Here is an 11,945-nt window from a genome sequence, read left to right on the forward strand (position 1 = left end):
GATGGATTGTAAACTAGAACGAAAACAAACCTTTGCTGCCCTAAGTTACTTCTTGACAGGTGAACTAGGATACTTAGGAGCTGTAATGGCTAGTAGTACCCCTACCCCTGCTTTGGAAATTCCCAGAAGGTCTCCTGAGATAGAGGAAAGATAAAGAGCAAAGTTCGGATATCAGTTACCTTGCTCATTGCTGTGAACAAATCCCTGACCCAAACTTGCTTAAGGAAAAGTTTACCTTGGCTAGCAGTTTGAGGCTACTGCCCAACACAGCAGGGAAAGATACTGTCCAACCTAGCAGGGAAGGCATGGGGGCAGGAACCTGAGGCACTTGAGAACACCACATCAACAGTCAGGAGGCCAAGAGTACTGACTGCTAGGTTAGCATTCAGCACTTTGTCATTATTGTTCAGTTTGGTACCCAAGCCCATGGGACGCTGTCATCCACATTCAGGTTGTGTCTCCCCTGCACTGTTAACACCTTTTTGTAAACACCTTCAGTAAGCGGGTCTCCCGGAGGCTGGAAAATCAGTAAGTCAACAATGGAGATTAGTCATTACACTTCATGCTTAGTTCAGTGAAGGCTAAGCCACAATTCCCATCCCAGAGTCTTCTAGGTCTCCTGGACCATTCCAAGAAGGTAAATAGTGTACACTGTAGAAAAAAGCCCAAATGGAGCACAGGTATTTTTTCTTATCTCAAGTTGAGATAGGCTTTATTCAATACCTTCTTATAAGAACCTATAAGCTAACATTTTTATCCTATCTTGAAATTTTACCTTTAAACGTTTTCAAAATCCCTGACCCTGCATACATATGCATTTATTAGCATTAGAAAACTCTAAATACGTGTAATTGGTGCTAAGCTTTCTGACCTACTTAGAATAATTATTATTCAAACTCAAGAGTTAGAAAACCAGGACAAATGGGCTGACTCCTGTTCTTATTAATAAAGTTTTATTGAAATGAAGCCATATACATTATATCACTTGCCTGAGGTTCTGACAAGAAATAATTGTAAATGTGATGATGTGGAAAAAGAATCAGAAATTGACTCTTTCATTGTTTGAAGGCCAGAGGTCTAAAATCAAGCTGTAGATTAAAATCAAGGGGTGTAGACATATCTTGGCTTCCTCCAATAGATCTAAGTGAAGATATTTCCTATTCCTTCCTATCACTGATAGCTGCCAGCATTCCTTGAGGTTAGAACAGTGATTCTAGCCACTGCCTGTGTCTTCACATGGCCTTCAGTTCTTCCCTGTGTGGCCCAGATTCTTTTCTTTCTCTTCTGCCTTAAAGCTACTTGCCACTGGATTAAGAAACTGCACAAATTATTCAGGATAATCTCATATCAAGATCCTTAATTAAGTAAATAAAACTATTTTCCAAATATGGCCACACATTCAATAAAGAAACATTTTTCAAGTGGACATGTCTTTCAGAGACTGCCGACTGCCATTCAACCCACACCCCCATGTGTTTACGTATCTTTCATCTCTGGCTACTATTATGTTAAAATTGGTCTCAGAAACATCAAATATTTACTATTTGACCCTCTTTCTAGAAAGTCTTTGCCAAATTCTTGTCTAAATTTATGGCCATGTTACAATGAAGCTCTGCTAATTATTCTGTCTCTTGGCAACAATCAGTCCTGTACACATGTGTGTGTGTGCACATATACACACATGTACACATACAAACACACTTAAAGTATCATGATCTATTTATTGTTTTTGAAGAAACAGGGTTGACAGTTTGACCGCAAAGTAAGATGCAAATATGGCCAGTGTATTATTGCACAACATTATATAATTTGTGAAGAACAAAACACTACTCTAGTAAAACTGACTTTCTTTTCCAAATGTCACTGTCACATACACCTGAGGTCAGTATGCCCCAAATATGGGACTGAGGACATCTGAAAAACAGAGGACAAGATAGTAGGGCTCTGAATTTTCCTCAGAATGTTGCTTCTGGAATCGACACAACAATAGCCACAGAATGACCTACTTTTTGCTCTTGTTAAATATCAGAGTAAATCTCCACATGTAAGTTCCACATTAAAACATCCTTGAAGAGCAAATGACACAATAATATTTAAATTTGTGTTTTGCAATTTTAATTGGTGAGAAACATCAAGGAAATCTTCGCAAGTTCTCATGATGCAAACAAATGTTGAAATGAGCCCAAATATTAAATATGACCAGAAATAGCTGAAAGGAACCCCAGAGAATTACATGGAATTAAAGGCATGCGCCACCACCACCCAGCCTGTGTTTCATAATTTAATGGCTTGTACTATCACAGTGTTAGTACATCACCCAGCATTCCAAATAGGGCACTACTTGATGTAAGCTCCAGATGTTAGATTCCTTGGTTAGGAGACTCGCCCTTAACCAAATTGACACTGCATAAAATAGAGTTGCTATTTAATAACTAGCATTTTGGAGGAGAGGATGATGTTTTAATTCTACCCTTGTTACTGTTATTGGGCCTCAATAATGTCTATGAACAGAAATACGTAAAATGACTTTTACAGTCTTTAAAGGTAATATTCCTTTAATAATTCCCAGAAATTATTTCATTTATTTTGTGAAGTGATATCTAACATTCTATACTTGGTGAAAGATGATAATGGATTTCCTCTTCCTTGAGTTATGAGAAAGACAAGGATCTCCATAGTTCTCTCACATTTATGAGGAAAATCCATGTCTGGTGGTCTACAACTATACCCCAACAATGGAAAGTGAACCCCAGAGAATTACTGGTGAGTCACCAGTAACTGAATCACCAAGCTCTGGGTTCAGTGAGAGACCCTGACTGGAAAATATAAGATGAAAAATGATAGAGTTAGATAGCAGTCATTTGTTTGGTTTTCATGTGCACACTCATGGCTGAGCATACCCACATATACACATATGTATATACTGCATACCAGAGAGACAGACAGACAGACAGACAGACAGAGCTTCTACCATCCCTAAAACCATACAGCATAATAACCTATCTACCTAATTCTTTCTCTTTAGGAACAGAAAATAAAGGCAAACACAATATCCTTGGCCCTGATTGGAACTGTATGCCCCAGATGACCACCTTCATTGGCGAAGGGGAACAAGAAGCCCAAATCACATATATAGATTCTAAGCAGAAGACAGTTGAGATGCCAGACAGCACCTTATGTCCCAAAGAGCACCGGCATTTATACATTGACAACTCATACAATTCTGATGAACTTAGCCAACCACTGACTCAGCCAGGAGATGCCCCCTGTGAAGCTGACTACAGAAACCTAGCTCAGCGGTCCCTGTTGACCCTCTCAGGACCAGACACTCTTAAGAAAGCACAGGAATCCCCACGAGGAGCTAAAGTGTCCTTTATTTTTGGAGATCTTGCCCTGGATGATGGCATGAGTCCCCCAACTCTAGGCTATGAAAGACTGTTAGACGAGAATCCAGAAATGCTGGAGAAGCAGAGGAATCTCTACATCAGCAGTGCCAATGACATGAAAAACCTGGACCTCACTCCGGACACAGACAGCATCCAGTTTGTGGCAAATTCTGTATATGCAAACATCGGTGATGTGAAGAACTTTGAAGCCCCTGAAGGGATAGAGGAGCCCCTCTTACATGACATCTGTTACGCAGAAAACACTGATGATGCAGAAGAGGAAGATGAGGTGAGCTGCGAGGAGGACCTTGTGGTGGGTGAGATGAATCAACCAGCCATCCTTGACCTGTCCGGGTCAAGTGATGACATCATTGACCTTACGACCCTGCCTCCTCCAGAAGGCGATGACAATGAGGATGACTTCCTCCTGCGTTCTCTGAACATGGCCATCGCTGCTCCCCCACCTGGCTTTAGAGACAGTTCTGATGAGGAGGACACTCAAAGCCAGGCAACATCCTTCCAAGAGGACAAGGAACAAAGCAGCGGCCTACAGAATGAGGAGATTCCTGTGTCCCTCATTGATGCTGTGCCCACCAGCGCAGAGGGCAAGTGTGAGAAGGGACTGGACCCTGCTGTCGTTTCCACACTAGAAGCCCTAGAAGCTCTCTCCGAAGAACAACAGAAAAGTGACAGTTCAGGTTCTTTCACCATTGTTACATTTATTCACTGATAACCATTGTCATCTCATCCTTTTGAGCCATTTGTCCTTGGAGTCCTGTTCTGTGATGTTTTCCATTTCATACATGTCCCATTCCATAAATATGCTGATCCGTAAATATATCATCATGGGGGTTTTGTGTTAGGTGATTTCCTTTGTTGCTAATTTAAAAATAAATTACGGTGCCCCTCCCCTTCTCTGGAACAACTGTGCAATAAAATCAGAGTCCTTATTGAAAAGGGAAAAACATCTTGCTTTTTTTTTATTTTGTTATTTTGGTCATTGTGGTTGTTTGCTTTCATTTTTGTAATAATAATGAGTCACATTTTCTTGCATGTCTCTAGGTGCCTCTGCTCCAGCCATTAACTGCTTCTTGTTTTTTATGGCATACAGGTGTAGCCATCTTGCGGGCTTATAGCCCTGAGTCTTCATCAGACTCGGGCAATGAGACTAATTCTTCTGAAATGACAGAGGGTTCTGAGCTAGCCGCAGCCCAGAAGCAGTCGGAAAGTCTCTCCCGCATGTTCTTGGCCACTCACGAAGGCTATCACCCTCTGGCAGAAGAGCAGACAGAGTTCCCCACCTCCAAGGTCCCCTCAGTGGGCTTGCCTCCAAAGTCCTCCCATGGCCTGGCTGCTCGCCCAGCAACCGACCTCCCACCCAAAGTTGTGCCTTCCAAGCAGATTCTTCATACAGACCACATGGAAATGGAGCCAGAAACCATGGAGACCAAGTCGGTCACGGACTATTTTAGCAAACTGCATATGGGGTCAGTGACATATTCCTGTACCAGCAAAAGGAAAAGCAAACTTGCTGAGGGAGAGGGCAAAGCCTCCCTGAGTGGGAATGTGCCAGGAAAAAAGCAGCAAGGAACCAAAATGGCAGAGATGGAGGAGGACACCAAAGGCAAAGTTGGCACTGTGTCTTCGAGAGACAGTCCACACCTCAGCACTTTTAACCTGGAGAGAACTGCCTTTCGCAAGGACAGCCAAAGATGGTATGTGGCCTCTGATAGTGGAGTGGTAGAGAAAAGCGGCGTGGAAGCACCAGCCATGAAAACTTTTCCCAGAGGTCCGGGTTTGGGAAACAGGGAGGCCGAAGGGAAGGATGAGGGTGCTGTGGAAGGAGAGGCTGATGACAGTTCAGGACTTGACCAAGGGGACCGCTTCCTAACAGACATGGCCTGCGTGGCCTCAGCCAAAGACTTAGAAAACCCTGAAGATGCTGATTCGCCCCCTTGTGACCATGCCACTAAGCTTCCTGAGGCTGAAGATAGCGTGGCCCGCCTTTGTGACTACCATTTGGCCAAGCGGATGTCATCCTTGCAGAGTGAGGGCCATTTTTCTCTACAGAGCTCTCAAGGCTCTTCAGTGGACACAGGCTGTGGCCCAGGCAGCAGTAGTAGTACCTGTGCCACTCCTGTGGAATCGCCCCTCTGCCCCTCCATGGCCAAGCACCTGATTCCAGATGCTTCTGGGAAAGGAGGGAGTTATATTTCACCGGATGAGAGAGTCCCTGGCCATCCCAACCATGGAGCCACCTTCAAGGAATTACACCCACAGACAGAAGGAATGTGCCCGCGCATGTCAGTGCCTGCTCTGCACACAGCCATTAATGCCGACCCCCTGTTTGGCACTTTGAGAGATGGATGCCATCGATTGCCCAAGATTAAGGAAACCACAGGTACAGCAATGATGGATTTAGTGTTTTATTTTATGTGCCAGGAACACAGGGAACCTTATTTACAACAAACCTAAAAGTATAGAGTAAAAGGTAGAAAAGAGGCCACAGAGCTGTTAAGAAGCAATCATTGACTCATTGGCAATAAATAGTGACTTCTCAATCTGGAACAATGTGGGAAATAGGGTTTTCTCATAATAATCTTGCTTTGCTCTTACTTTAGGATTTGATGAAGTCATAAATTCTGTTCTGAGTTCTTAGTGTAGAGGTCCCCATATGACTCCCGCCTACAACATAGTATTGCTTAAGGTCACATGGCACTTTCATTTCCTTCTTGCTGAGATAACCCCTTTCTAGTCTTGCTGTTGTGTTGTTTAGGGAAGGATATAGAGCAGACATGGAGGGAGGCTGGAGGTTTGTCAAGATTCTCTGTGTCTCAGCAGAGTCATAGATTCTTCTCTCACCCTTAGGGAACACCTTCCCTAAAGTAACAGTCTCATGTCTTTTATGGACATCAGTGTTGGGAAGAATATAAAGGGTTATGACGAGCCCCTCAAATTAAATCTATATCAAGTAGAATTAATAACACAGACACTTCTTGTGTCCACCCTAACCGACCACCCAGCAGGCTCACCCTCTTCCTGGCCTATTTGGTTGGTCATCAGGTGACCCAAGTAGAAGCTCTTAATGTTTCCCGTTCTGACACTAGTGTTTTTCCCGTAGTGGCCAGTAAAGGTTACTGAGATCTCATACAGGTTGATTTCTAGTTCTACCTTTAAAATAATATCCTTAAGAGTCTTCAGAAGATTTTCTAGTTCTCCCCCAAACTCACTGTTAGCTTTGGCTGCCTTGGGAAAGTTGACTGTGAATGTTACCCAACTTATTGTCTAGCAGCATGGTCACCTCTAAATCATACAAACAGTGCCCTTTAACCCTCCATGGCTTGCAGAGAACCTTTTCCTCCATTACCTCTTGCTCTTCTTCACATGACCGCTTCTTTTTTCTATGGAAGTTGAGTAACTTGTCTAGTGTCTTGACCTTAAGCGCTATACCAAGCAAATGTCACAACTCATGCTGTCCCTTTAAAACAGGTATAGCTGAATTAATTAGCAAGAATTCAATTTGGACACTTAAAAATGGTAACCTGTGCCACAATTAAGCCAACTCCCTTAAGATGGAACTTAAATATCTCAATCTCAATTTTGTTGGAATAATATATGCAGTGTAATGTTTATTTACTAACTATATGTCTAACCTTTCATAGGTACATACCATGAGCAAGAAAATTCATGAAATGCAATTGTCTCTATACAAATGTTTCAGATTTCTAGACAAGTTCATCTGGGCCAGTAGGTCCAGGAGTAATAGACTTCACTAGTTCTTGCCATATGTTGACATCAGAAGCTGTAATGTGAAGTCAGGGAGGAATCTTTGGGAAGCGGGGTAGCCCTGACACATGGCAGCTCTTTTAAAATGGACCCTTGAAAAATAACAGCTATCGAATAAAGCAGCAGTGAAAATGTTCACCCAGGGAATGCTTAACGACCCTCTCTGTTTTTCTACTACCCCTAGTGTAGCTTTGACAGAGCCTGGGAAGGAGAGACAAGGAGGCATGCCTTCAGCTTGGTCTCAACACCCTGAAGCTGATCCCATCCTGCTACCATCAAATATTCACTTGGAATCAAAGGTGCCAAGCCCAAATCAAGACCCTAATGATTTCTCCCAAGCAAACCAGGCATTTGGAGAGGCTGTGAGCTGGTGGCCAGCGGATCTGAGAGGGGGGAGCCTCAGGACACCCCCCAGCCAGAGGGCACTCAGACAAAGCAGCAGTGTCCTCTCAGGACCCGTAGGTTTGGAGACCTTCCAAGAGAGAACCAAGGGTGCAGTCAGCTTGAAGTATCCAGGTATCACAGAAGCACATGAGGCCAGTTCAGAAAGACGAACGGAACTCCCCCTGGGGAAGAAGCTCACCAAAAGTTTTTCCCAAAGCTCGATGCACTTTATCTCTGAGGGAAAATTTCACAAAAGGTCCCCAGTGTCTCATAAAGACTCAAAGCTGTATAGGACCCTACCCTTGCGGAAGCTGGAGGGCAGCAACTGGAGATGCCGAGGACCCTTCAGCTACTGTTTTCTGAACCAAGGGCAGGATGAAGATGGGGATGAGGAGGAAGAGGAGGAAGAGACCTCCCTTCAGGTCTCTTGCCTCTATCGACCACAGATAACTCAAGCCATGCAGGAACCAAGCAAGTCATCTCTGGGTATTGGACTGCAGAAACAAGGAGAACTGTTGAGGGGGCCAATGCTGAAGGTCTGGACAGAAGACTCCAGTGGCCCAGATGACTTGGACTTCAGCAGTCTGGCGTTTGATGCCCAAATTGCAAGAATAAATGCCCTAAAGGCTAGCACATATGGAATGCCCGATGGGTTCCTTGAAGCCCAGAATGATGCCAATGAGCTGCTCTGCCTTGTCAGGGCAACCAAGGCGAAGAGGGAGGAATCACGCCCTGAAGCATACGACCTTACACTTTCTCAGTATAAGCAACTGTTATCCATTGAGTCCAGACAGTTGGGAAGTGCCTGTAGAAAAATGGCAATGGCCGAGAAAAGCCCGGAAGAGATGCTTTTAGCTATGAGTTCCAGTTTTCAAGTGCTCTGTTGCCTAACAGAAGCTTGTATGCGGTTGGTGAAAGTCGTGAACTCTGAAACACAGCGGCAGGAAATTGTAGCGAAGATTGATGAAGTGGTCATAAACTATATTTGTCTCCTGAAAGCTGCTGAGGCAGCCACTGGCAAGACCACTGGGGATCCTAGTATTGGACTATCGATGCGACATTCAACCACCATGGCCGCTCTTGTAAGCACACTAACACGTTCTCTCAAGATGCTTTTAAATAAATAAATATGAAAGTCACATCATAATCTACCTTTGCAAAGCCATACATGAACTTTTCTTTACTTTCTGTGTACAATGAACAGATGTATCCTTTCTTCTCTCTGTATATTTTGTTATTTTATATAAAATAGGAGATAGAAGTTACATTGATGAAATGTTGAAATGTCCCAATCAGATGTATTCTGTTTATATTATACATATATTACATGTAAAAGGAATATATGAGAAAATGATGGCATTTGGCTATTTTTCATATAGTCAAAACTCCAGGCATATGATGTGAAATTTTAAATTCTACCATATTAGAGGAAAACAATGAATCCTATTCCCTCTCCTTCCAAGTGGATACTTAGAGACCCTATCATTCATATTTAGAAGTAAAAATCACAAGAAAAAATAGAAAAGAAATCAAAATGTATATAAAATAGTTCTTGTGTTTTAAAAGTTATGATTTTAAGCATTGGAACTAGCAAAAGGATATTTAAAATTCAAGAAGCTATTATGAATTATTAGAAAATATCTATAATAAATTAACTTTTGCTCATAGTGTTTTGTTATTGGATGCTTTCTTCCAAGAATTCCCACATATTTAATTTTGGTTTATGCTGCAGATGGGCAGGGGGTGGGGCAGATTCCATTGTGTCAACATAAATGCTCTTTACAGTATTTCTAGACTTTAAAACTTCCCCAAACAGAAGAACAGAGGAAACAATAGGCAGGATCCTAAGCAGTAGCTAAAGGTATGGCTTATCTAATTGCATAAAATAAACGGAATTAGTAAGGCCAAAATTAAATTGTTTAGTGAAAAAGAGAGATCTGCTTTGACTCAACGTCAAAATACATAAACCAAAGGCATTCTTTTCTTCCGATTCAACCATGAAGCTTATGACTTCCTTTAGAGAGCACCTAGTAAAATATTCATAGAATTACACAAAACAGAAGACATAATCATCACAAAAAGTACAGACCCGGTATTGTAAATCAGACCACACACCAGCACCTGCGAAGCACATCTTAGCCTTCAGCTCCCAGCCCTCGGCTCTAAGAGCTTCCTGTGGCACCTACCTTATTGGAGCTATGGCTAGACACAAACCATGGAAGGACAGCCTACTACTACTGAGACAAAAGTTCAAATCTAGGATGTTCCAGTAAATCAAGGAGAGATGACTACTCTGATCATTGAAACCATGATTCAAAACGTAGTATTTCTTTTATGAATACTTCATTTGGCTGATAGAAATATGAAATCGGAACAGAAACATGGCAAATTTGGATCATTTCAAGTGAAACTACGGGAATACAAAGGTGTGTTCTCAACTATCATCTCTCTAAAACTATATTTGGATCAAAACAAAAGAAGGCAAACTCTTTGATCATAAGTTAAATTGATATGTACATATGTAGTTCCTGGATCACTCCGTAGTCAAGCTCTCCACATTCTATTTATGTAAATGGCTTCTTAGAATAAGAGTAGTATAGCAAGAACCAATATTTCCCATTTTTCTAGCCTGCCGTGCAGGAGGCCTAGCAAGGTCCACAGCGACTCAGCAAAAGCCACACCACAGATTTATAGATTGTAATCAATGAAAGGAGTTCAGACATGTGTTATTATAAATAATGTTTGATTAAATAATAAAACATTTCATTACGATTCTAAATATTTGGTGTTTTGCTATTGAGAGACTTTAGTGGTGTTTACTGTGGAAAATTGTAGTAAATATTCTGTGTACTATAATACAAACAATAATAGGACGTGTGCTCTGTGTCAGACAATGTGCTAAACACTATCACATGTATTATCTCATTTAATCATCTATATGATCTCTTGGTTTGGACACTATATTAGTTCCTTCTGGTGGCATTATGGTTTAGAAGTTATGAAATGTGGGGCTTGGGATCTGAAACATCTTGATTTAAATTTCGGTCCTGCTATTCGCTAGCACTTTCATCTCCAGAAAGCTATCTTTTTTGCAGTCTTGATTTCCTTATTGTGAAATGGACTTCAGTAATGAGATCTATTTCCATAGGGTTTTCACAAGTTTTAAGTAAAATTGTGTATTGTAAAGTTCTTTCCACAATATCTGATGGAGAATAAGTATTCAATGTTAGATATTATAATTATCATGATTGTTGTGTTACATATATTGCCCAAGATACTATGTGGAGGATGTTTGTTTTCTATGCATATTGTATCCTGACTGTGTGCAGAACACATTATGTGTAGTGCATATACTGAAAAGAAGCTTACAAGGAAATGATGGTTCTTTCTCAAATTGCAAATCTAGCTAGAACAACTTCCTAGTCCATTGTGGTTCTTTGAGAAGCCTCAGGGAAATAGCTCTGGGTCTTTCTAGTCAATCTCATATTTCCTGTGGCTACTCAAGTAAGTTTCTGTTCTCCTAAACAGTCTTTACTATTCAAAAGTCTCAAAAGGCCCCCTTCCTTTCACTAAGCATGGGGCTTCTCCCTGAAGCCCAGGTCCATTAGCATATAGGAAGAACATACTAGAATGATACTTGTGTTTATTTTTATCTAGTTTTTTATGTTTGTGTATGTTTTCTAATGGCTAATAGTACAGTGGTATATGTACATAATTTTAAATAAATAAAGAAATAAATAATCAAACAAATGAGCCTGGTGCATATATGCAAAAATCCGGTCACAGGTAGAGTTACAGTCATTAAAGTCTGAAGAGCATGGAACTGGAGAGCAGAGCTACCTGGCACTGAAGTTTGTTGCCTTTCAGTGTCTAGCCTGTTTTCCCAAGTATATACCCCACCACTTTTATTAGGCAGTCCTTTTAAAAGGTACAAATGTGTGCAAGGTTGCACACAATTATACAAGGAACCAACTGGGGACTCATTGCCCATCACCTCCTGACCAGTTTTGCTTTCTCCATTTCTACTCATCTCCTTCCTCCCTGTATGATTTAGAAGCAAATCCCAGACATCATATTGTTTAATCCATAAATATCTCAGTAAGAATCTTCTGGGAATAAGAAGTTGTAAACACATGCCACTTCTCATATCAGAAATGAACAATTTCTCCACATCATTAAACAAGCGTTAGAGAAATGAATGGTAATGAAAACGAAAATCCTTGACGAACCCGGCTGCCAAAGACATTATCCACAATTGCTGTCTCTTTCCCCCATCACCAGTTTCTATATACATTTCGGGGTCTTCATTCTTCTGAGTCTAACTTTGAACTCAGAAGTGGTCTGAGCACTTGGACCCCAATTCCCTCATACTTATGCAAATGGATTTAT

At 41.5% G+C, this 11,945-nt stretch overlaps 1 protein-coding gene across 6 annotated transcripts in view; it reads left to right on the forward strand.

Annotated features, from left to right (window-relative positions):
* LOC121444429 (FERM and PDZ domain-containing protein 4) overlaps positions 1 to 11,289 on the forward strand; it is a 648,345-nt gene extending 637,056 nt beyond the window's left edge. For 5 of the 6 annotated variants that reach the window (XM_041646236.1, XM_041646237.1, XM_041646234.1 and 2 more), the window contains 3 exons: positions 3,026 to 4,084; positions 4,498 to 5,787; positions 7,362 to 11,289. In XM_041646236.1, the coding sequence (XP_041502170.1) occupies positions 3,026 to 4,084; positions 4,498 to 5,787; positions 7,362 to 8,683 (3,671 nt within the window). In that variant the 3' untranslated portion in view covers positions 8,684 to 11,289. Of the gene's footprint in view, positions 1 to 3,025; positions 4,085 to 4,497; positions 5,788 to 7,356 lie in introns of all 6 variants that reach the window. The other variant, XM_041646240.1, reaches the window with a different exon arrangement.
* Positions 11,290 to 11,945: the final 656 nt, after the last annotated feature.

This window comes from Microtus oregoni, unplaced genomic scaffold (genome assembly GCF_018167655.1).
Source record: "Microtus oregoni isolate MIOR12 unplaced genomic scaffold, Mior012 000124F_ref0000388, whole genome shotgun sequence".
NCBI lineage: Eukaryota > Metazoa > Chordata > Mammalia > Rodentia > Cricetidae > Microtus > Microtus oregoni.